General features: G+C 38.4%; 1 protein-coding gene across 1 annotated transcript in view; it reads left to right on the forward strand.

The window, feature by feature from the left end:
* Window positions 1-22,748, forward strand: part of PRIM2 (DNA primase subunit 2) — a 69,129-nt gene extending 46,381 nt beyond the window's left edge. Inside the window, exons 10-13 of the mRNA XM_026036671.1 lie at window positions 7,895-8,021; window positions 9,934-10,016; window positions 18,035-18,103; window positions 22,213-22,748. Of these exons, the coding sequence (XP_025892456.1) occupies window positions 7,895-8,021; window positions 9,934-10,016; window positions 18,035-18,103; window positions 22,213-22,440 (507 nt within the window). The 3' untranslated portion in view covers window positions 22,441-22,748. The remainder of the gene's footprint in view (window positions 1-7,894; window positions 8,022-9,933; window positions 10,017-18,034; window positions 18,104-22,212) is intronic.
* The last annotated feature ends 3,523 nt before the right edge of the window (window positions 22,749-26,271 follow it).

The raw sequence follows: 26,271 nt of genomic DNA on the forward strand, positions 1-26,271 counted from the left end.
ATAACTGCTTGAAAGAATATTTAATTGAAGTTAGTAAAATGGGCTTTTACATTTGTATGAAATGTTGTATTTGCTGAAATATTGCGGAATTGCTGTAATCGTATAAACTAACTTCGAGAAAGAAAACTTCTAAAATCTTTTGTACTTTGTCTTCTCTTTTGAAAAGTCTCCTTAATTGTTCAACATCACAACTGTCATATTCCATATGCCTACGTGCAGGCAGCAAATCGTGGCTCTGTTTCATATCAGCGATCCAGAAAAGCAGCATTGTATCGGCTGTGCAAGCTGCTGAGACATCAYGTGGGCACTGGTGTAAATGAGAAAGTGCTTTTACGGCCTGAATTCTRCCATTCTGCTGCATGTCTTTGGAAYGTGTCAAATCTCATGAATATAGAAAAGACAGCTCTTTTGTAAGCTATCATATGCACAATTTATGTTTCAGAAATTTGATATATAGATCTGGGAAAGCTAAATTACTGTGATGCATTTGAAGTCTTTCAACATTTCAACATTAAAAGAAGTTTTTTTTTAAGTTAGGTACTGATTTTTATATTAGAATCTGTAATCTTAGCTGAGAAACTGCAAGTCAGATTTTTGGAACATCCTGATCCTTCTCTGGGATTTTATCTTCTGCAGAGGCCAGAAAATCACTTCARGTGACTTGCAAGGCAAGTTTGATTATTTCAATTCCAAACTTTTTTCTTCATTCTTCCAGGAGTGGGTTGTTACTGAGATCATGCTACATTTTCTTAATGGTGTTGGGATTTGGGGCATGAAAACTGTGGTGATCACAGTGAATCTCTGAGGAATTGTTTTTATTTGAAAAAGAAATACTTTTTTACATGAATKAAGTAGTTGTGCTCAGTCTTTTCTATGTTTTCTATCCAGAGATGTTTCCCTGATACTGTAGGGTTTTTTTCTGTTTTAACAACCACGAAGTTGAAAGTAAAAAAATCACTTGTTCACCATTTTTCCTGAAACAGTGCAGAGCAGTGTGGCAATAAAGCCATTTTATTTTGCTATTTGCATTTTCTTTCTGATTGAATCATCTTTTAATAAATAATCGATTAGTCTTGTGTGTTTTAGAGCAATCTCTCACTGAGTGGTGAAAGATGCTCGTCCCTCTGAGGTCTATAGAGTTTAAGTATTATTTCTCGATTGCAGTACAGTCTCGTAGTAGATAKAATAAAAAGGCTTTTATATGTAAGCAGTCATGCTTTTTATGACAGCAAGGACTAATATCGGTCGTTGTCAGCACTTCAGTTTCCTTTGATCATAATCTTAAAAAGTGATTTGATGGCCCTTTGCTTACATCATCTTTCTAAGTAGCCTGTGTTCATTTATGTCTGTTTTACTCCTATATTTCTTGTTTTTTGGTTACACAAGGTTCTGATTAGAACCCATTTCCAACTGTTTTTTTGTCTGGGATACAAAATTATTTTTCTAATACATATTATTATTACTACATATTTTATATATATACATATATATGTGTATTCTAATGCATATTATTATTATTATTGCATATAATGTTTTTCTTGTAGATTTTGGTGTCCCAGGAGAGGAGGACTATGGTGTTGACTTTGTTCCCTCCGCGTCAGTAAATACTAATATGAGTATATGTTACAGTTTAATAGATCCTGAACTCCATGAGACTATTAATGGGAGTGCTCGAAATCGATAGGATAGCAGATTGTTTAGAGATCAGKACAAAAGCTTGGATAAAGAATAGAAATTTAGGTTTTAGATTTCTGGGAGGCCTGGCCATTTTTTAGCCATCTTCTCCTGTCACTTGTTTTTTCTACTAGTGTGCTCCTACACATGGTATGATTTTTCCCAAATCCACTACCCCCAAAATCCTACCTTGTAGCGAGGTGTGATTACATTCCTCGTACAAGGCTCTCGAGAGTTTGCACGCAGGATTTCTTGCTGCTTTCCTGTCACTTGTGTTGTGCCAAGGAAGTTCTGGTAAGCAGGGAGGGAAAGTTTAGAGCTTTGGGGCGGGGYGGAAAGGACGAGCAGGCTGAAGCTCCCTGAGGAGGCCGAGGTCTCTGAAGGTTTGAGCTGGTGGCCAGACCTTTCATTCTCTACCATGCTTCTAAATTAACGTGCTTGCAAGTGTGGCTATTGGAGGTTTCCTGAGTTTCTTTTCTGGTTTGTATATGTATTTTTTGCCCTAGGATCCTACGTTCCTGTTATGATCAATAGAGATGTAGTCAATACAGTCAATAGCGTCTAGAGAATGATTTGTTTAATGAGCTATGCGGGGCTTGCTTTGGGGTAAATTAAATTACTCCCTAGGCTCCACTGATTGCATTGGCCTCCACTGACAATAATGGGGCATGTCTGGATTTAAATGTCTGCAGCTGAATCCTGCTCTTACAGACGCACTCAGTGGCTCTTCTGCTTTTGTTTAGCTCTTAGTTCTGTGACTGTATCACATGCCAACRTCTGCCTAATTTGCAGTCTCTTAAAACTTGTCCTGCTCTTTCAGTGATAAAGCTTCCTATGTTGTCCTCTGCCRCTAACCATTGTGGAGACATTCTTTGTTTTTTCTAACTGCCTCTTCTGCTAAAATTACTATTGTACTTAATTTGTAACTTTTTACTGAAATATACTTTTGAATTGTATCAGTTAACTTATCTGCATGCTGTAATGCAAAGAAAAGAAAGCTGAAAAATCAGTGAACGTCATGGTAACTTTGTAAATCTTGAAGTTCTGGAAGCATGTCTTCCTAATTTTATGGAATTCCTTGCTTTAAATCTTGGATTTCTGTCTAGAAGGCTAACACAAAAGCAGTGACTTTCAGTAAACTGTTGACTGCCCCCAACTGCAGCTCCAAATGGATTTCTTTGATCCTTAATGATTGCTGGTCTTGCACGGTATGTAGGTCGAAGGAGACTGAGGAAGAGCATGACATGATATAGACTCTGTATTTCCAGGAGGAATGGGGAGGCTGGTGCAGTGTAATGTGGAAGTGCTTAATTTCTTTTAGGTATAACAGTCTTGTCATTGGGGAAAATGCTATAAATAGATGATATTATGCTAAGGAGATTGGACATTGTGCTAAGGGAATTGCTTCGTCGTCTGTAGAAATAATCTTTAAGCAAAGACTATTGTATAATTCTGTAACTGCAAAGTCATTTCAGTTGACCAGAAATAGAAATAAATCAGATGTAATAAAAATAAACACTTAGGCAATATTTTTTTTCTTCATTTTTAATGCTCTCCTGTAAGAGAAGTCACAACTTAATACGCTATTCATGGCCATTTAAAGAAGTTTGAAAGTAATACTTAATCTTTGCAACTTTCACAAGCTGTTACGTAAGCTGCTTTCCTGGCACTATGCAAAGCATCTGTCCTCCCTGCATCAGTTTTATGGTGGTGGTTGTTGTGCTCACACATTAAAGGAGTCATTTAAATAGTCTAGAGGGGCAACAACCAGTGAACTTTAGTTGATTTTATTTGCCAATGCAAGATCTTTGTGATCACAGCATCACAGAACAGTTGGGGGTTGGAAGGGACCTCTGGAGATSTAGTCCAGCCCCCTGTCATGGAATGAGTGGTGGTGGGGAGTGAGTGGCAGAATGCACTTCGCTCGTGTGAAATAAATAGCACCAGGTTTTATTGATATGGATAGTGATTTCATGAGATTCTTTGGCAGGGTCACTTATTTTTACTGCATGGACGTTCAAGATACACACAGAATTATCAAAGACACCTTCCCTTTGAGTCACAGGGTTCAGACTGGCCTGGGAAGATGCTGGTATTGACTCAAATATTGAGTCATCATGAAATCTTTCACAGGTGACCAAATGTAGACCTTAGAATAATCCTGTTATGGGTCAAGTTTTTAAGATGTRTTTTGCTAGATAATTTGATGATGTGTCTTGAAGACTTGCCAGGCACTATGCAGATATTTTACTTTTATGCTTAATAAATACTAATTCAAAGTTTTGGTGCATGTAACCTACATAATGTAGATTGATAGCATATAGAAATTGCACATTTAGTTAAATTGTACCGAAACAAGCTTAGGTCACTGTAATAAAAGTCTACATTACCATGTTTTTCTATGTGTGGTCTGGAGTAGCTCAGAAACCATCCATGCAGTTTACATTTATGTAGATGGTGAGTGAATAAATGGTTTTATCAAAAGTTTTCTGATTTCTTGCAGCAGGTGAAGCCACCTACAGGGCAGAGCAATCCCTTCCTCCAGGCTGGGAATACCTGAGGTGGGACAAGAAGAGGAGATCATTTGTACTTGCCCTGAATCATTATGTAGGAACTCCCACAAAACATACTAGATTTTTTTTCAGCTCACTCTTAGCTATGTCTCTGGTCTGTACTTCAAAGCATAAAAATTATATTTCAGGTTAAGAATTTAGGATAAATGGAATCTTGTTTGTAGTTGACAGATAAAGAAATATTTATTTATGCTTCTAAATGGCAGCCATGCTGAGGAAAATACAATCTCAAGCATAGGTTATTTTTAGACAGGTGAGCTTAAAGGAAGTTTTTGAACAAAGATGTGCCAGCTGAGCTGGGTCAACAGTAATGATTTCATTGCCTGCCTAGAAAATGGATCAAAAAGTGAATYGATTATTTCAGAAACTGCACAAGTTTGTGCAGCAAATCCTTAAGTTTGAAGCTATTATCTGTACATGCTCCTACAATCTTGGACAAGAAATTGCCTGATGACTGTTTAAAAGAGGTGTTAAACCACTATATCTTTGAATTTTGCAGAGTTGGAGCTAAGCGAATTTTGCAGAGTTGGAGCTAAGCTGGTGGTCAGCCAAGAAGCTCGACAAAATTGCTATAGCCACTTTGCATAGTGGTTAGATTTAAATCTTCTTGTACTGTAAGGAACAGGCAGATAAAAAATTGCATGACCGTATAAAGATAGTTACCCTGAAACATGCAAGTTTTGTAAAAATGTGAACCTGAGTTTGCAGTGCTCGGAAGACCTTGTCAGCAAATTATTTTGCCACCCTAATTSGCATGCTGAATATCCAGTTTGATAACGGAGTGGAAATGTCAGAAAATGGAATTCATGGAGGGCCTGATTCCATGCCCAGATGCTAATCTGCAAATCTGACAAATGATATAGGCAAAGTAGCAGGCCAAGTAACTCTGTGATGACCTGGTACATACGTTCTGCAGGAAGGCCTCAGAAACAGCGTTTGTAACTTTTCCATGGCATTGAATTTGTGTTCAGCTTTATCTAGTTGATGACTGAGGTATATATAAATATTAATACATGATATGTTCAGTGAAATGCCCATATGGTCTCTCTGAGAATGCGAGTTATCTGGGGGTTATCTCCTTTCCAAGAATAAGGCCTTGCCTAAATTAGAACAAGATGTAAAAGCCAGCAAATCTGTTTATCCCTGTAACTTTGTCAGCAGCAAGTAGTCCTGTGCKAGATTTGGTCTGTTGCCTCACGTGTTCCGCTTTGCAAGGCCCTTAGAGTATCTGACACAGGAGATACCTATTAATGGATTGTCGTAGGAAGTAATTAACAGCGACAGCAGGAAGCTGTTCCTGTGGGAAATATCCAGGAATATTACAAATTCATCAGGTCGGTGGAACCTGGTGAGATGCCTGCCGGGAGCGTGGAGGGAGCTGGCTGGTGCCAAGCCAGCCTGGATGGCCTGGCTGATCTTTGTAACCTCTGGAGTGACGGGAGGTTCCTGAGGGCGGGAAGGAAGAAAATGTCAGCCCTGTTGTCAAGAACAACACATTAGACTAAAATAAAATGTCAAAAGTTCTTACAGGGCAGATAGTTACTTCTTTATTTTTTTTCCCCCAAGCTTGGAATTGTATCTTGAGTTTTCATCTTTTAGAAGTTTTCTACTATAATGATGATCTAAGAGATTGTAGTTTTGAAGTTGATTTCCTGAAATAGTTTACAAACAAGGAATTTATAAGGAATTAGAATGATGCTGTAAAAACTGATGTGCAGGATGACTGTTCTGCACATACTCTGTTTTATTTTGTTCAAGGACCCTGTATAGCAAGCCCACCGTATCAATTTGGAGGAGCAAAATAAGTTGCAAGTGGCACCTCGCCACCTCTTCTTTCATTTTTGTGAGTTGCAAACATGTCTAGTTCTACCTTGATGCTTTCACTGGCAAGAGGCCTTGCTGTAGAGGGGGATTTTTCTCTCTCCATTTTGCATGCTTGCTAGAGTAACACAGCTAAGGGAAAAGAAMGTCTCCAGCAGGTCGAGGGAAGTGATCATCCTCCCCCTATACCCAGCCCTGGTGAGGCCACCTCTGGAGCACTGTGTCCAGTTCTGGGCTCCCCAGTACCAGAGGGGTGTGGAGCTGCTGGAGAGAGTCCAGCGCAGGGCTACCAGGATGATCAGGGGCCTGGAACATCTGCCCTGTGAGCAAAGGCTGAGAGAGCTGGGCCTGTTCAGCCTGGAGAAGAGGAGGCTGAGGGGGGACCTGATCAGTGTCTATAAATACCTCAAGGGAGGCAGTGAGGAGGAGGGGGCGGCCTCTTTTCAGTGGTGGCCAGCGACAGGACTAGAGGAAACGGCCACAAACTGAGGCACCAAAAGTTCCACAGGAACTTGAGGAAAAATGTCTTGACAGTGAGGGTGACAGAGCCCTGACACAGACTGCCCAGAGAGGCTGTGGAGTCTCCTTCTCTGGAGATCTTACTGTTACTGCTCTACTACTCACAATAAGAATATATAATACATGCCCCAAAGAGCATGCAGATGAAATGAAACAGGAAATGGCCTCAAAAGATCAGGCAGGATTACAAGAAACTGATGAGAAGACCATGTTTCCCAGCCTGTTTTCAGGAYGTGTGGTTAGACATGTTACTATAAAGCTTTTCTGCTTACTGCAGGAGTTGCTCTCAGAATAAAATAATGAGTTAGGTAATAAAAGCAACTTCTGTGGGCATTTAGGCAAGTGATGTGAAAAGTACAGCTCAAGTTTTCAGTGAGCACAACTGTTAAGAGGGTGTTAATTTTCCAGCAAACTAAGCAATACATCCCACAAGGACCAAGATTTGCTTTTCCCTTAATTTTACTGCTTACTCAAATGCTCTTTATTAAGCAACTGCAACAGACCTTCCTCTGTGTTTTGCACAGAAGGGGGAAGGGGTCCAAGGTGATGGGGGAACAGTGGCAAGATCATCACAGTCTTTGCCTTTATCTTAAGAAATTCGCTCAGAGGTTGGAATTTTAATGCAGGTCTTTGTATTAGTGTTCTATTTTTCTGTTCTTATATGTATAGTCTAATTTTTCTTTATTTTATGCTTATTTTTTAAGTTTTTTAAGAGTAGATATACCATTTCGTAGCTCCCAATTGTGTTACCTACAGATATACTACAAACATACTGACATGTGTGTATATATGTATATGTGTAAATGCCAACATCAAGTTTTCAGTATTGCAACATCATTTGAACTATAGGACTCATTGACTGTGCAGGAAAAATATTGTTTTGTGTTACAGTATGGGAGACATGTATAAATGCAAATGTTCAGAATATTATTATAGACTGATACTGTGAATATATGAAAAAGGAAGCTTTTTGAATGATCCACTCTTGCACATTWACTTCAGAATTTTGGCATATGTTTAAAACAATTATTGCTTTAAAGGATATTTTTGGTCTTACTGTAATGACATCCTTTCCTGATGTGTGTGTAAAATWTATATGTGCAAGTCGATATAACGTAAAAATTGATGCTAACACTAAGCAACTTCATATTCCCTTCCCTCTGTTTTAATGGGCTTGGAAGACTTACGTTCATTACCCAGTATGCTATTTACAGAGTAGCTAGAAATGCTAGCAAAGCATGTAAGAATATAAATATATTTTTTTTCTTTTTTTTCTTTTTTTTTTCTTTTTTTTTCTTTTTTTTAAGTTTGACAAAGGATATGCTTACAGCATCCGCCACAACTATGGGAAAGAAGGAAAGAGAAAGGATTATACCCCGTACAGCTGCATGAAGATCATCATGACCAATCCACCGAGTCAAGGCGATTATCATGGTAAGTTCCTAAACAAGCAGTTTCAAAAACAGTGGGAATTACTGGGCTGGAGAAGAAAACAAAGGTTTCTTAGGATTAGCTGAAGAATGAGGGCAGTCTCTCTTTTCTTTTCTCATACCTCAAGGCAGRCAGTGATGGGGCGGCCCCTTTTCAGTGGTGGCCCCTGATAGGACTAGAAGAAAGGACCACAAACTGAAGCACTAAAAGTTCCACAGGAACTTAAGGAAAAATGTCTTGACTGTGAGGGTGACAGAGCCCTGGAACAGGCTGAACGTTGTGCAGTCTCCTTCTCTGGAGGTCTTCCAGACTCGCCTGGATGCTGCCCTGTGCCCCGTGCTCTGGGTGTCCCTGCTGGAACAGGGGGGGTTGCACTAGATGATCTCTAGAGGTGCCTTCCAACCTCAACCATTCTGTGATTCTGTGATTGGTTTTATTCGATGAGCAATATCAGGTGAGACAAAATCAGTTTTACACTTAAAGCTTTTTTTTCCCTTCCTGCCTTTACTCCTACTTTGGATGTAAGAAAACAGAAAGGAGTATTACTTTTAAACTTCACTGCCAACCTATCTAATTCAATCTATTAATTTTTAAGCCTTTTGTCTTCAGAAGGTTAGATCCCTGTTGTTCTTTTAGATTCTTAACTTCTGCTTGCGGAATAACGTGTTGCCTTTGCAAATTTGTACGTTAGCCAGTATTGACACATCAGACTCCTAGAGTCTTCTGCATGGAAGTTTCTTCTCTGAAATCATCAGTTCTATAGCCATACCTGAGACAACTCAGGTACTGCCAAGGGAGACTTAACATGGACTATAATTCCCCTGCCATTCTGGTTTCTGAAGAAGTAAAGCTTAAGAAATTTGCTTTGCTATGATGGGGTAATGATGAAAGTTGTGCTGTTYGTCCCTTCACAAAGAAACAGTCATAATCATGCCCGTGTAATATGCGCAGTATTTGAGTTTTATCTTTTCTACTGAAATCATTTTTCAAAAGTTCTGTTTGAATGCAGAGAGAAATTTTACAGGAGTTGTATTTGGAGTTTACTTCTGATTTTTTTTTTTATCTCACAGCAAGCTCATGTTTTTCATAAATAGGATGGTGTTCCCTTCAGAAATTCTCTGGAGGAGTTTTGGATATCAGCTGTCATTGTCACTACTTCTGTAGTCTCTTAAACTAAATACTTAATTTYAAGACAGCAGTGGCCTTGTTCTGGTGTTTTACATAGCTTTTGATAGCTATTTGATAGCTTTTGACTTAATATGTGTTGTGACACCCAGTACAAGGAGACTTAAAAATGTAGATACTTTAAATAATGATCAATTAGAGGTTAGGGGATTCGAGGCATAAATTCACTGAAACTGATACTCAGAAGTCTGCTAGGGTATTCTAAAATATCTTTCTGCATTAAGAAAACATGCAAAACCGGCACTGATTTCACCATATTCATTCAGTTGTACCTAAAAACTAATTCTGAGGATCCCAAAACCACTTGTTTTAGATACTTTAAAGAGCAGCTGGCTCCCATTACTTCATTTTTGCTGCTCATTGTATTGTGCTCTTACTGAATAGTGGCTTAATATGCCATAGTTATTAAACTATGTTATTAAACGTACCAGTGCTGTTGTAAGCAAGGAACTAACTGAAACTCTTTTCCAGGTAGCTGTTTGTGCTGGGATATTTTAGGGAACTCTTAAGTCTATTATGCAGTGGATAATTATTAAATTATACATTAAATGATAACTAAGCAATGGAATAATTATTAAAAAAAAAAAGCTCTTGTACATATGAACAATTACCTTTCTATTAGTAAGCTGTTAGACAATTAGAAGCAGCTTGGTTGGTCTCTTGGGTGCCTTTCTGTGCTAACTCCTGGGGAAAGAGCCTTGCCTGTGAACTCGCCTGCCTTTCCTGCCAGGGTGCCCGTTCCGCCACTGTGATCCCGAGCTGCTAAAGCAGAAGCTGCAGTTATACAGAGTGCCTCAAAGTGGAGTAAATCAGGTAAGGTATACTTTGTTTGGAGCTTCCTGTAATTTTTTCAGCTATTTTTAAAAAACTTTTCATTTTTACTTTATGTAAATGTCTGTGGTTATGTATATATATGTAAATGTTACTTATGATTTCTCAGTATGCAYGTGAAATCTTTCCTATAAAAGGTTTAAACCAGAATCATAGCCACCATGTAGTTCATGTTGGTGTTTGTCATCGGGCTTATTTAATATTATGGGTTGGTTTGTTACTATAGYGTGTACAATGCAGGATTTCATTGTACATGCTATTTCATACTCATTCTACTTTATTAATAAAGTTTAATCGATTATGGCAATATTTCAGGGAGTTTATTTTAAAATTTTCTCCAGAACTGTAGAAGACACTACTGTGTCTTCAATACATATAAGCCACTGTTTTCTGTAATATGTTTCTTTAAAAAGAATTAATTACCCTTTGTGATAACTTTCCATAAGCAGTAAAAGGACATAAAGTGTAATTTAGAGGTTTCAGCAGATTTTAAAAAGGGAACATAAAAGTGAAAACCTAGTTTATGCAGAAAAGGCATAGAACATTCTGGCATGTACACCAAAGGACAGTGACTGCTGTTAATTGTTGTAGCAAAAGGATAAGTATATGAAAAAAACATTATTCTCCTCACCGGAGAAACACAAACAAGTAAGAACTTAGCTTGAGACTGTTGAGCAAAAACTAATCAAGTGCACTAACTGCCCGAGAGCTATTTTAAATCTGTTGGAAAACATTTCTTTTTCAATGCACATGCAATAGCACTGCCGCTGTTAACAGTGAGGGTGACAGAGCCCTGGAACAGGCTGTCCATGGAGGTTGTGGAGTCTCCTTCTGTGGAGATCTTCAAACCCACTTGGATGCCGCCCTGTGCCCTGTGCTCTAGGTGATGCTGTATGTGCAGGGGATGGGACTAGATGATCCCTAGAGGTCCYTTCCAACCTTAAGGATTCTATGATTCTCACTCCTATGTTAYTCTCTGTTCCCTGGAAATCAATCCTATCATGGAGAAGAACCAGCTAACTCTGTCTTTTGCATTTTTTTTAGCCTGAGTATCTTTTAAGAAATCACACCAAAGTAGAACCGTGTTAAAGAATGGCCAAAGAAATTGAATTTGCCAAACATAATGGTGTTCAGATACCACTGTGGGTGATGTGGACTCCAGTTTCTCTGTTGTTTAAATATGACTTCTGACTATACTGGAAGCTATTTGCTTTTGGGGATAAGTTGTCATAAATAAAGAGAATACTTCTCCAGGTGAGAAATGATTTGCAAAATGAATCTGTCTTGGGTATATTGAGATAAAGTTTCTGACTTTCTGGAGGTGGCTTTTGGGATGAGATTCATCTCACCTAAATTTAAGGGTGTGCAAAGGTAAACATTCACACCTTGGCCAGAATGCATTTTGAGTGCCCCGAGACCTTCTTCAACCTTCCTGGGCAATCGGGTAAGATTTCTGGCCCCGACAGGCCACAGCTCCTGCCACAGGTAACTCTCTACATGGGGTGGCMGTGTCCTGGTGGAACTTAGGACACTTCAGTGCATGCCCAACTGTTTGCATCGTTTSCCTCATCATGCTTATAGATCAGGGGATCTTTCTTTCATACGACACCTCGGGAAGCTGCTGTGTGAAGTCTGAGCAAAAGCAACTCAAACTGTTCATTTAACCACCTGTTTCCCAACTTCATTATCCTTGAYGGTGATACCAAGGGAGTTATGGGACTCCCTGCAGTTGTGACAGGTGTCAAACCATCTGATTGTTAGACTTCTGCTTTCCAGGTTAGTAGTGATACATGGTTTTTTCTGCAGTTAAGAAGCTTACTTCAAGAAGGTGGAAGCTCAAGACTCGCAGTTCCCTGCTGAGTGCAAAATCTGGAAGTCTGATTGTTAGGAAATGCACCAGGCCTTTCATTCCCCCTTTTCCGGCAGTAAATGAATTCCCCAGTAAGTTAATCATGATATAAACCTCAAATCTTAAGATATACGAGGTACCATTGCACATTTGCTACCAAGAAATGAAAGTGTAGTCCTTTAATTTAAAAATTATAAATCCCTTGAATATTTTCAAATGGTAGGTTAAGAACCATTGTTCACCWTCCAAAATCTTTCAGGCACTTATTGTCTGTGCTATATTGACACCTGTAAATGCTTGAAAATGATACAACCCTTCAAGGTGCATGGTGTGAAAGTTTAACAATACCATTATTTCAAGAGCACCTTTTAGAAAAACGTCTTTAGCGATCTTCTGATGTATGGCTAAATATGAATGTTAAAAAATGCCAAGAATTTCCCATAGTTGAGAAATATTTATTGATAGACGACACTATTCAGTCATTTCAATATGTTGAGAACAGAAGTTGTGTTTTAGGAGCATTGCTCTCCCATTTKATCTGAGATTACTATCTGATTTACTATATAAATATATTTKTTGACATAGCACTTTGCTTAGTATTTCTTGGCCAAATTGTGTACATTGTTTAATTGTTCTCTGCTTGGTTTATTTTTCAAGCATCACCATGCTTATTSATTTCATTAGGACTGCCCTTGTGTGTAAGCTAAGCTGATAACTGTGAGTTTAATTGGTCAATACTAAGCCTTTCTCTGTCTTAATAAAACCTCTGTAAATTCTGGTCAATGTTCAATATAATGTCTCTTGATCAAATTCAATGGTGACTTTTTTAGTGTGTGTTTACTGGTTCTGTGGTGTTGGTATTACTGACACCATCTATTGGAAGAATACTCTAAAGCAGCTGCTGATAYGAAATGGTTAGAATTAATTATTTGAAAAGTTTCAGTGATAGCATTTCAGGGTACTCAATTCTCCYAGTCCTCAACTTGCTGCTATAAGCTGAAGCAAATAGATAGGAAATTATTACGGATATTGGGCTATTGTCAAATGAGATTGTAATGATAAGAAAGCTGGTTGATTTAATGAGTAGACTTGTTTGAAATTCTGGTTTAAGCACTCCGGTAAGAACAAATGTTGAACTTCTAGGGTAATCAATTGGCTTGTGGCACTGAAACAAGTGAACAACATGAGAGAGAAGCCTGGAGAATGCAAGAAGTACACAGAAATATTGAAAAGCAGAGCTATTTTTTTAAGAGGTTGGAAGAAAACCCATGTCCTTCAGTATATGCATCTAGATTTTATATTATAAGGAACAATTGAAAACATAATAAGTAGGCAGTCAGTTGAAAACTGTTAAAGGTTAAATTGGAAAAGAACTTCAAGTTTGCATTTAATATTTGAACCACAATAAGGATGTAATAGAAATGTATGGTTGAGTGCTATTGCTTTTTCAATAATATGCCTTTTAGAACAAGATGAGATGAAAAGGAGAAGCAGAGGTGAATTGTATTAGTTTGGATATGCTTAATTTAGGGCATTTCCTTCAGCAGTTGATTAGTGTAACTGGATGTTGCAGGGAGGAAGTTGTTGGCCCCCATCCCTGCCCCCTGCCTTTCTTGCTGCCTCTTGAGTTTCCATTCGTTTCCTGCTGCTAGCCCCATGGTCGTATGGTAAAATGGATCAAAGAGCTGATCCAGCTGTAGGATCCCGACCTGGGAATGGACAAGGAAGGTGGAGGTTCATTTTCAGTCTATAATTAGTGCAGGGATGGCTGGAATAAGGGCCCCTAAATAGGGGGAGGACCAGTAAGGGTCTTCGTATTTCAGTAGCATCAACTTGTGATTAAGTTAACATTAACTGAAGGGTTAAACTACATGTGAGATTTCTATTTGGCAGGGAAAGGAGAAGTACACCCAGGAGAAGTGACAGGGATAACTCATCACTTCAGAATGAGTAACCGGGGAAAAGAAGAAAGAATTAGAACATATCAAGTATGAATGTCCCATCTCACTGTTCCTAAAACTGATATGTTGTAATTTAGGACATAATTGAAGTAAATATTTCAATCTTCATTATTTYGTAACTTAGCCTTTGATTTTGCTATATTTTATATGCTTCCTTGCATACTTGATTGCAGCCCAGGTTCTACCTTAGTGCTCACTTAGAGGGCACAGTGTAATAATGGGCATGGCTCTCCTTTAAAATAAGTGGCTGTAGGCTTATTCAGCATTAGTTAGTTAAAAATGTCACCGAAAAATAAATGCACCTTTCTAACAGGGTTGGGGAAGCCTCGGATATGTTCCAGCAGCTGCACCTCAATCATATCTTCAGTCACCTTTGAAATAAAACAAAGGTTAGAGTCACAGTTAAGTAAATCTATAGTAGGAAGGCTCTGTTTTTGAAAATAGAAAGTAATCCAGCAATTTTCCATAAAACAAAGTAACCTTGAATAAATGAGAATGACAATAGGTAATTACAGAGCCCAAACTATCCAGCTACGCAACATCTTGGCTATATAAGTTGAAGATGTAGAAAGCAGGTGGCTGCGCACAGCTGCCAAACACCATCTTAACCCCATCAGTAGTCAGTAAAAATGAATTGGAAAAGCAAGTTGCAGATGGCAGGGAAAGAGAAAACACATAAAAATTAACAGAAAGAGTATCTCCAGCAGGTTTGTCCTCCTGCAGCATAAAGCAATTTAGTGCAAACGTCTTGAGTATGTGTAGAGGAAATTGCTACTGCGAATGAAGGTAGTCTTGAGAGAGYTTGTTTCTTCATAAGACTTGTGGTAAAACAGCTACAAATGTGTGCTGTCATTATAAGCACAGATGTAATAGGAATGATGATAAGTAATGTTTATTATGAATGATAATTCCTTCCTAAATACAGGACAGTTTCTGATTCTGTGATGCAGAGAATCCCTTTCTAGCTTGACTCAATTCTGTGACAATTCTCTTTGTCTTTCTCTTCATAATTTGTTCCCCAAAAAGCTAATGTAGTAAAATCAATCTACTAAACCTGCTCAATTCCATTATCGCCTGKGGAAAAGGAGTTGGCTCTCATGTGGTGTGGCTGGTTTAGAGTTGCAGATATGCTGGTTACTCTGCTTACTGGTTGCTGGCTTTTCTACTGCCTGTAAGAACTGCACTGTAGCCCCTTTCCCCTGCAAGGGTCACAGATGTTGGCTGGTCGTTTTTAACTGACCGTAATTCTTAATGAAGGTGTAGGAAGGCCTCTTCCCATCAGTTAAATTCGTTTGAAATTGGCTACAGCCAAGCTGGCTTCTGGTCTGTTGTGTCCTGAAATCTGCCCCGTTTCATATCTGTGTCATGTGTCTATACCTATCTCATGCTGACAGCATTGAGCAAAGAAACACTTTGAAGAGCCACTTGCCTGTAGACTGCCAGTAGAGTTTCTCTCTTACCGTATAATGTTCCAAGATCGATGCTTTAGTAGTGACACAGCCGAAAAACCTGTGTGGTGCCATAGCACCAGTCTGAGAGGGAGTCTTGGCAGAGTGACTGGTAGTTTCTTGGTGAATCTGCAGTGGAGATGAMCAATAAAAATTGAGACACAGTCAGTTCTTGGAGAGCAAAAGTAGTGTTTGGAAGTTCTTCAGGGCAAGCTGATATGATCATTCAGCAGTGTCAATTCAGTGAAGTCCTCTTCCCCTTAAGGATGGGTCAAGTTTTATCTAAAGATAGGTTAAGATTAACGTAAGGTTGGATAAAGGCTTAAATAGGCCTAGTTTCATAATAGTTTATCCAGAAGAAAGGCTCTTGCAATGCTAGAGTTTATTTATAAGTGCCCCTTTTATTCTGCCATCACCTGTGCTGTGTGTGTGGTGCCCTTTCTGAAATCTGTCACTTGAAGTGACCATTTTCCCTCAGAAGTGGAGGAGGAGACAGGGGACAGCAGTAGTTTGATTTGTGAATGATTGTGGGGTAGTAAATCAAAAGCTGGCTTTGATCTGCCTGGGTGCTACCAGGTGCCCCGTGCCCTGGGTGTCCCTGCTGGAGCAGGGGGTTGGACTAGATGGTCTCTAGAGGTCCCTTCCAACYTCAACCATTCTGAGATTCCGTCATCAGTTCTTGGCTTTATCCCTCTTTAGGGTGGTGAGATATTGACACAGTTGGCACCATTGATAAAACAAGCACCTATGGTTTATAGCCTGGATTTTTTTTTATACTAGCCTTTAATTAATTGTTTTTCCTCTCAAATTGCAAGAGAACTTTAGCTTTTGGGTTTCACGGTCAGAAGTCTTTGCTTATAAAACATTTTATTTGCTACTTATGTTACTTAAGAGTCTCAAGGTTTTAAATGCATTCACACCTGAAATTAGAGATGTTTATTTATGCAATAATTTTTATTAGATATAATCATCGATTAAATGAAAAATAACATCAAGAAAGCCTAAGAAATTTATGAATGGATTTGAATTAGTTTGGCTTTATYTGGAAAAAATAAATTCAGCAAAGTCTGAATGGTGTAAACTGAAATACTACAAGTGTTTTAGCTAACTGGAGATGTAGGCTCTCTGGTCATTACTTTTAAAAGATGAAAAATATATTTGGACAAACTGGCTTTTTGCTGTAGTGAAAATTGCAGTGATCTGTAGTGATCTGCAATTTTAGTTTTTTCTATTTTTCTATTCAGATACTTTAAAAGAATATACACAGAATGCTAGTTTTATTTTTTATATTTTTTAGTATGTGCAAGCGTGCAGTTTGGTTGACATTTGGCTAAATGTTGCTCTTTCACATAGTGTGTGAATTTTTATTGTAAGGAACAGACAGGAAAATAACATAAGATGTGATGGAAGTTCTAGAGAGCTGTACTAAGTTCTAGAATAGAGGAGTTTTCTTCGCTCCTTGATTGCTTAATGTGACACTAATCTTTAAGCCCCTTTCAAAGGGCAGTAGGGGAGATTTTAAAATAAGTATATTTACAATGCCAGATTTCAGATTTTATTGCCTGCTTGGCTTTTGCCTTGATATTTTACAGAGGATTTAACAGGAAGTGGCAAGAGGCAGAGAAATGTAATCAGTTGGGCTATAACAGAGGAACAATGCAGTTAAGTACTTTCTTGGCAGTGTAGTGCTGTTCTACCCATTCAGCAAATGGAATTTATTTGTACATCTGTCAATAAATACAAGGTGGCATCCAGTAATGAGGCCAGCGGGGATTTAAGCTGGGGTGTTTTGCTATGTTTGTCACAAAGGTCAACTGTGGGAAAAGCTCTTGAAATTGCCATGCCTTGAAAATTATTTTTCAAGTCCATTGAAGTTATCTCTTAATTCCAGCAATTTTCTTTTTGATAAGCAGAGAGAACATACATTTTGATAATACRGAAGAGGGAGAAGGTGATGAAACTTCAAAAATTCCAACTGGCATTGCATTAGGCTGATAAGAATGGGACTTTGTGCAGCGCAGAGGAGATTACATGAAGCACAATTGGGAAGGAAATTGTATTTACAAAAGATGGGGTGATTTTCCTAATAGGTGTTCTGAACGGGCTACTCACTTGCATATTCTGCTGAGCTTGACTAGAAATAACTTCATTTCATAAAGGACAAATCTGATTGAATGTAAAAGCATTCCCCTCCTACAGATACTTGTCTAAAGGATCTGCATTAAATTTCCTTGATGGGAGCTCAGTAGTATTTATTTTGCATTTATATGAACTGGTAATGTGGAAAATAAAAATACAAAATAGTGCACTTGATTGCTTCATGCTTCAGCCACTTGAATTACTAGATTTATATCTGCARTTATGGAAGAGATGTTGCAATATGATAGTTGGACAATAACTGTCAGAATTATTATGAAAATACATATTCAACTTATTTTTGAAGCTATGGGTGATGAAATTACAAGTAAGGGAGCAGGCATATCTTCCTGTGTTTATTTTCTTGTTTTTTTATATAGACGAGRTGTATTTAAAGACCTCTACTACCTCTAAATGTTGTCAGGTATTAGCAGGATACAGAAATGGCACGGATCATGAAGTTTTCTGAGCTATTTACACGCATGTTTTGGTTTTGCAAAATACCTTGTCATAGTAGATTGTGAAATMTCAGTTACGATTTAGATTTCTGTGGTTTAAAATGTGTGCTGCTTCTGAATCCTTTCTGCTTTTTCGCTCTTTGTACAGATCCTGGAGTTAGTGAAGGGCATGCATTACCAGCTGGCCTGTCAGAAGTACTTCGAGTTGACACATGATGTAAGTACCTAGTAGTTTTTGTTGCAGTATAATCAGCGTCTTTGTCTTTAGGAAAGCCTTGGAAATCAGGAAKGAAATGCAGAGTTTGTTGGCAGTTTTAACACCCAGTATTAGCATTATCTATCCATTTAATTTTCACTTCAGTTATTTTAAATATACTTCAAATACTTTTATAATGACTTAAAAGTTTATATATTATTGTTAATATCTTGTGTCTTACAAGATGTGAATGGTTATGCTTGCTTCCTGAAAACATGAAGAGTATTCATTTTTTTCATTTAAGCTTTCAATATCTTGTTTTTAAACTKTTTAAAGTATAGTTTGAAATACAGTTAATATATGTTCCATGTAAAACTAAGTCAGTAGAAACAGTATTTAACCGAGAAGTCTGTGGAGATGAAAGTGAACACTAACCTGAAAATAAATCAGCACSTAAGAGTCTATTGCATTTTAAGAAAACTGTCTTTATTTTGTGGAAAATTCCAAAAGAATGTGCATTTTAAGTCTTGCGATAGTAGGAATATCTCTGTGCTGCTTACACAAATAAAATAAGTCTGCTTAGCAGCTGATGAGTCTCCTACTTCAGTGAGAAAATTTCTTTTTTTTTTTCCTATTCTTGTTCCAGTTTTATTCATTTCATTTGGAAATGAAACCATCATCAAACAGTACCTTCATGTTGAAGGTCGCCAAAATATTCCAAAGGCAAGAGGAGGCATTATGATTGCATCCTCTATCATTCAACTATAACTTTCAACTGTTCTGAAAAAACCTGCATAAATTACATGTAAATTTGATGTAATATTTATATYGCAGTCAGCTTTCCAAGGAACAAACCCAGTTCCTTTTAATAGCATAATAGCAGGCCTTCCTTTGTGAGCACCATGGTGATATTTTTGTTTATTTGTTTTGGAAGAATAAACAAGCTTATTAGATGAAGAGCTTTCTTAAGGTACTGCTGTCTCAAAGACTGTATGTCTTCAGTGTCTGCTCAGATGATAAACACCCAGGTAGTAAAAAGAGGTCAATCTGAGTGCATTTTCCTTGGTAGAAAAGTATGTTTTGCACAGTTGGGATGAGGCCACACCTGGAGTATTGAGTGCAGTTCTGGGCTCCCCAGTGCAAGAAGGATGTGGAGCTTCTAGAGAGGATCCAGCAGAGGGCAACCAAGATGATTAAGGGACTGAAGTATTAAGGGACTTCTAGATTTTAAGATAGTTAAGGGACTATCTTATGAGGAAAGACTGAGTGAGCTGGGCCTGTTTAACCTAGAGAAGAGAAGACTGAGGGGGTATCTGATCAATACGTACCTGAGGGGAGAATGTAGGTAGGATGGGGCCAAGCTCTTCTTAGTGGTGGCCAGCAACAGGACAAGGGGAAATGGGTCTGAGTTGAAACACAGGCAGTTCCATTTCCATGTGAGGAAGAACTTCTTTACTGTGAGAGTGACAGAGCCCTGGAACAGGCTGCCCAGGKAGGTTGTGGAGTCTCCATCTTTGGATGTGTCCAAACCCACCTGGATGCCACCTGTGCCATGTGCTTTAGGTGTCCCTGCTGGAGCAGGGGGACTGGACTAGATGATCTCTAGAGGTCCCTTCCAGTCTCACTAATTCTGTGATTCTGTGACTTACTGTTTTCTAAATCTTCTTGYGAAGACCCTCTCATATGAAGAGGGTCCTCACCAGTGGAGGACGTAGGAACACTGTCCACACCAGTAAACCTGCCTTCCATGAAAGAATGCTGTATGYTGAGGGGTTTCCCCTCCTATTGCTTGTTTTCAAGGTGGTGTGAATTACCCCAGACAACAGTGCTTTGAATTCTCTGTTTATTTTTTTCTGTAGTCTATTAAGTAATTGCAGTGAAGTCAGCTTATTTTACTGTATCATATTCAGCAGAAAGCAGTACAATGGCTTCAAAACTGYCAGAGGCAGAACCTCTTCCCTGGAATATTGGTCAAAGAGGAATAYGAGATGACACAGACAAGACCAACATCACCTGCCTTCAAGTATCTGCTGCTGAGCTGCTTATTACTAGTTTACATTTTATTTAGAAGAGAGCAGTAGTTGTATTCTTAGAGCATCTTCCGATTAGGGGGGCAGACTGAGGAAGTGATGCCAGACATGGCTTGCTCACCAGTTAGACAGGGCTGACACAAATGTTTACTGTAGCAGTGTGATTGCTCCTCATGGCTTTTCTGTGGTATCAGCTGCACTGTTGCCATCTGTCACTTCAAAAAGTTCTTGGTTAAAACCCAAATATACTACAGCTGCAAAATAATTGCTTCAGTTTCTTTCAAAACGACATTTGCTGTCACAGAAGTGTAAAACTAGCGTTGGTGTGAAGGTCAATATGTGCAAAATGTGTTGAATCCAAGAGAAGTCTGGCGATAGTATCATTTATTAGTTGCAATAGACGATTCGGTCTGAAGTGACAGGCTGTTCTACTTGAATCAGTAAGTGTTACAAGCTTAAGTTTCTGATTGTGCAGAAAATGCATTTTTCTTTGGACGTGGTGGGTTCCAGGTGAATTTACATGTGTGGATGGATAAAACTTAGAAATCTAGTTTCTCTGCTTCTGCTAGGCTAATTTTCGTATACTTAGACCAAATTAATAAAGCAACTTTTAGAATACTCTAACATTGTAAAACTTTTTTAAAGTAGCATGAGCTGTCTAACTGAAAAGAGCAAGGGCATTTGTATATGCTCCATCTCCATGTTTTGTGCTCCAGCCTGTGTTTATTGCTACAGCCAGAGCAGGTCCCCTTTCTCGTCAGGGGAATATTCACTGACCCTAGTTCAGAATCATGCACAACAGAATGAACTGATTCATCACAGTATCATAAATGATGGTTATCAGCAAAATTTGGTCTTTCCTCAGGATCTCCAAGATGGTAGAACAAATGGACAGAATTCTCTTCATGAAAACAGTGCTGCCCATACTTCATCCAGTGGAGTTTTTAGTGGTTAGAAACCACTGAATTAAAAGAAAATAAGTGGTGCATAGAATCACATTACACTTTTAACCAAAAAATCTGTGGTAGCTTTCAGCCAGATGCCTTCCGTCATTTCCGAAAGCGCTGCCGGAGGCTCCCTTTGAGCCACTTTGGCAGCTTGTTCTAGTTTGTTGGGAAGGGAGGAGTTCAGCACAAATATATAAGACTTAAAAAATGTTTCCTAAATTGGCCTAAGGAAATCTTTCTTAGAAGAAACTCTTTAGTTACCTCTATATTTTATCTAGAAAAAGAAAGAAAAACAAAATAAAAAAAAAACCACTTAAACAGAGTTTCTTCTAAGAAACTTAGTTTTTCATTAAGTTCTCATATAATGGAAATTAAAAATATGGATGAAGGCTATCTATGGAACTTAGATAAAATTGAAATGAAATTTGGTACATTTTTAATGTGCCTTTTTGTGGGGACACTCCCAAATTAGTGGTCTAAGACTGTCACTCATTTTTTAAGGTATTTTTCAATGGGGAGTCACATATTAATAATTGTTAATATTTTTCATGGCTGAACTAAATTGCTACATATGTAGCCGTGTTTTTGATAGAGATGAGATATACTGTGGTTATGTATTTAATCAGGATTCCCTTTAGAAAACACGGTGCTGCTGGTTCACAGTATTCACAAGTGCCTGAAACCTGCGCTGGTGGTTCTGGCGTGTTAAATGAGACACAGTCTGTGTCCTCAAGTGACATTCTGTGTGTACACACAGTCACTGTGCTTGAAACAGCCCCACCTTTCAGCAAAAAGGGAAAATAATCAGAATAGAAAACTACCAGAATAGGACCCTTAGTCCTCCTTCGTTTATTGTATACCAGGTTTGGGGATTTTTTACTGTTGTATAAAAGCAGTATTTTTCTCAAGTCCTTCTCCACTAGAAAGGAACAATAAATATACGTACATTTTGCTAGTTTTTGGTGTTATTCACCACTGGAAGAAAATGTATATATTTGTTTTGGTGTTGGTTGTGCATCCTGTAGAGTTTCAGGGTGCTGATCCCGGTCCTGGTAGAACAGAGATGACCTTGATCTTACTGGGCTTTTGAAATAAATACTGTAATCTAGTGTTTCTTTCATTTAATCTAGTGCTTCTTTCATTTTACCTGCAGATTGAAGACATTGGATTTTCCTTGAATCATCCTAATCAGTATTTTGCAGAAAGTCAAAGGTTATTGAGTGGTGGTAGAGAGGTAAAGAAAGAACCAACTCATTTGGGAAACTCTCAGCAAAGAAGCAGTGGTCAAGAAAGCATGAATTCAAATTCGACTCCAGTCTCTTCCAGTACAGCAACTGATGCAGAACTGGAGGGACTGGAGGAATATTTTGCTGAAGACTAAACAGCTTTGCAGATTTCTTTTTTCTTCTTTCCCTTCTCTGAACAAATTCTTCCTTATAATAAGGAATATGCATTTGGATACCCAGAAGACAGAAGCATTTAGTGCTTTGCATAGACTGATTAAAGAAGAATATAAAGATACTGAAGTTGTAAATGTATCCTTCTTTTTCTGCTGTAGAATACTGTTATATAGGGCATGTTGAAGAATAAGAATTAAAATTACTTCCTAAATATCAGATGCTTTTGCTCTTTTGATGGTGTTCAAAGTGTGTAATTTCTCTATGCCTTTTTAAATTACTTTTATCTGTTTCTTAATAAATAAAGTGCAAAATGAAAGTTTGTGGTATTTTCTGGTTAGCTGTATTGGTATGGTAAGTAGGAGTTCTTATTTCTGGTCAAAATTACTTGCTTCTGGAGCATCTGTCTCTCTCTGTTCGGTATGTGGGGAGCTGAGGAAAATCATTTTTCAACTTCAGGTTCCATGGCATTCAATTGAGGAAACCTGCTTTAATATCCAAAACAGAACATAAGTAAAATTAGACACCCATGTGTAAGAAAATAACGCAAAAAGCTGATACTCCACCAGGTGACTAATGTTGGAGGAACTAAAAAAATCATTCATTAATAATTCATTCATTCAATTTTAAAGTTTCCTCAATGTTTGAATGTGGTTGGAGCTTTCTGTATCCTGCTAAGCAAAACAGCAGCCCCCGTGAAGCTTGAGGCCATTTAAATTCCATCCACTGCCCAAAAGCCAGGGTCACCTGGCACTCAAATGACATCAAGTCTGGAAGCTGCCTCTGTGGATCAGGTGGAAGTTCAAGTAAAACTGATATTATTTTATTTTACYTTGTTGGAGTGCTCTTCTGGAATTTTCAGGACCTGTGCTTTATTTTACTACTACTTACTACTACTAAGAACCTTCTTTTCATATACTTCAAAGGAATTACATAAATCCAAAGGGAAGGAAGAAGAAAAAAATTATCTCGAAGGGTAGTTGTTCCACATCCAAGAATCAAGGAGTCCTCTGTACCTCTTGGCAGGATATCCTCTGTTGGTCAAGCTCTTGGCCATACCCTTCTTGTGTGGACCTCAAGGATGATTCTGTGGATGTGTTTGGCTCCGTGGATTGTGTTAATGCTCCAGGAACTTGACTATAGGGTTTTGCAAGTGGTAGCTGTCATCTAATTTTGAGTTRCTGAACACCTAAACTAGTGGTGCCCTATATCAAATTGAAGGTATGATTGCTGTGCATCTTCTTTTGTATGCAGCTGTGAAGACTTCTGCATGAGGTTTATGTTCCTAGCTAGAAGAGCAGTGTGAATTGTTTGGGATGCTGAATCCAGGTGCCGTGTTTCCCAACTAAGATCTGCAAATTGCAGTTTATGATGGAGTAGAAACATTTCTGTTACCCCATAATCCTACTAACACAGGCTGTGTCAGCTTCTGCATGAATAAAATCATTAGCATTTTCTTGTTCTTTCCATTTACTTTGAAATCTGTTAGGAGTGATCAGCTTGTTCAGCTCTGCTGTGCTGAATCGTTACATTAGCAGAATAAAATTATTTTTAGGAAGTCAAGCATGGAATTTTAAAAACCAGGCTCTACAGTATTACAGCAAAGGAGTATCAGCTAGTTCTGTTGAGTTAGAAATGCTAAAAGTATCAAACATAACAATATTTGACAAAACCTTGATCTTTCTCCTTCACTGGTTTAGATTATTTGTGTGAATTTGCCTCTGTTGATTGATGGTGCTACACGTTGCTTTGAACCATCCTGTTCCCTTTTATTGCTTGTCAGGTGGACACTCATAAAATATATAGTAGAAAAAACATACAGATTAGTGCACACAGAAGTAACTAGCAAAGGATTAAATTAATGCTTTTGCATTGTTGCTGTTGAATGCAATAGATGATGATATGTTTTCTTATTTAAAAAAAAAAAATGACCATGTAAATTCTTCATTGAGAGGAGAATTTATGTATTTGTATAAAAGAACAGAATCAGAGTCCTCCTTTTGAGTAGTCTGCCGCTGAAAAATTACTTGTTTTCTAGAAGAGTTCTAGTGGGAATRTAGTTAGAGGCTGAGATGTGATGCAGAGGATTGCTCTGTGGTGCCACTATGTCCATGTGCGTTTCAAGCAGTTTCTGCTATCAGAAAACGTTTCTGGAGGTTTAAAATGTTGTAGGTTTTCTGTTAAAGACTTTCTACCAACTTTGATATTATGCAAATTACACCTTAAAGGTTTGAGAGCCAGGGTTATTTCCCTGGGAATTTTTATCTTCCCAAGGAGGAAGCAGTTCAAACCTCACAGTTATGTTTCTACTTAGACATGTAGGCCAGCCAAGGACATTTGTTATGTATATTAAGCACAGACAAATGTTGCTGTAGCTTTCTCATTTCCACAGGGTTTTAGAGGTCATCCATTTGAACTCGCACAAAACCAGAACATCCTTAATGCTTAACAAAAAATAACCTTTATGGTGGCAGTGGAGCAAGACTGGAGAATTTTGAAAATGCAGACACTGATGGCAAAACTACTCAGAGCATTTTTCAAAGACAGTCACCCTGAAATCTCATCCCAGTTATTGYAGAATTTCATTTCAACTAGATGATGCTCCTCTATAAAACTTTTCCCTAGTCTCACTGAGGATAGACTTTATGCATTAAAGGGTCACGGGGTCCTATCCTTACGTGATGAGAGAAGGTGTCACTTGAGAGCTCTTCAAATCTTTTTTGCAGAGAGGCCAGTTGGTTTCATGTCAGTGACCCCAACTGGATTGTGTGATGCATAAAAATTCACTGCACTTTATTTTGCAAAACTTTTACTGTAAGGACTACAGCTGGTTTGATACCAGATTTTTCCAGTGTTTCTGAAGAGCATTCCAACAGCAGRTATAAAATGCTGCTTTATGTTCCCTGATGTAAGCTTTCTTGGGACACGGCTCCACCAGGTGAGCTCTGGCAGTGAAAGGTCTTTGGTTTCAAGTAGGCAGTGGGGTTTGGTCACCCAGCAGGAATGTGTATTTGGGTGCTGTGCATAATGGCATGAAAATGCCCTCTGGGACTCGAGGCAGTTGCTGTAGTCCATGCCACTTGCCTCCCTGCTTCTTACAGAGCACTGAATGTCAATTTTTGTTTTAAAAGGACTCAAAGAGTCCAAGTCCTTTCCTCTGAGGCTTGCAGCTTTATGTCCTTTTGGTGTATCTGTAAGTGCTATAGGTTTTGAGTGAAGCATGGTGGCTACATGTTTTTAGTGGTATGCATACCTCCTGAAACTGTTTTATAAAGGTTAGTAACCATTTTGTATTATTTCATGTACACTTTTTTAGATGTACAGCAGTGTAATCATTGCCTGATTTTTCTTCATCCATCAGTAGTAATGGGTCCATGTAACATTTTCCATGCTCAGGAAAGTTTCAGCTGTGTTGCAAGGACGTCAATCCACTGAAAGTTAAACTGTGCTTTTTTACCCCTGCCCTGTGCACACCAACACTGTTGGAGCAGGACAGAGGCAGTCTGGAGCTTTGGGACAAGTCTCTCTCTTAATGATGTTTTGGGCTTTCCCTGCCTTTCCTCTGTGTATCAGGACCTTCTACTGAATTGCAGCTGGGCAGATGCAAACAAGGTGTCTCTTATCTCAGTAATGCTTTCAAGTAGTTTCCATACCATGATACTTGTGAATTATTATTTTTTTAATACATATATATATAATATCATATTCTAAAATTATACTTTTCACGTATCTTAAAAAAAAAATCCATGGGAAAATCACAGAGCACTTTCAGGTCTCCCTCCCCCATTTCACAACCCAGTATCTCTGCTCTGTAA

The sequence above is a fragment of the Nothoprocta perdicaria genome, unplaced genomic scaffold (assembly GCF_003342845.1).
Source record: "Nothoprocta perdicaria isolate Ctin4 unplaced genomic scaffold, notPer1 scaffold_184, whole genome shotgun sequence".
Lineage (NCBI taxonomy): Eukaryota > Metazoa > Chordata > Aves > Tinamiformes > Tinamidae > Nothoprocta > Nothoprocta perdicaria.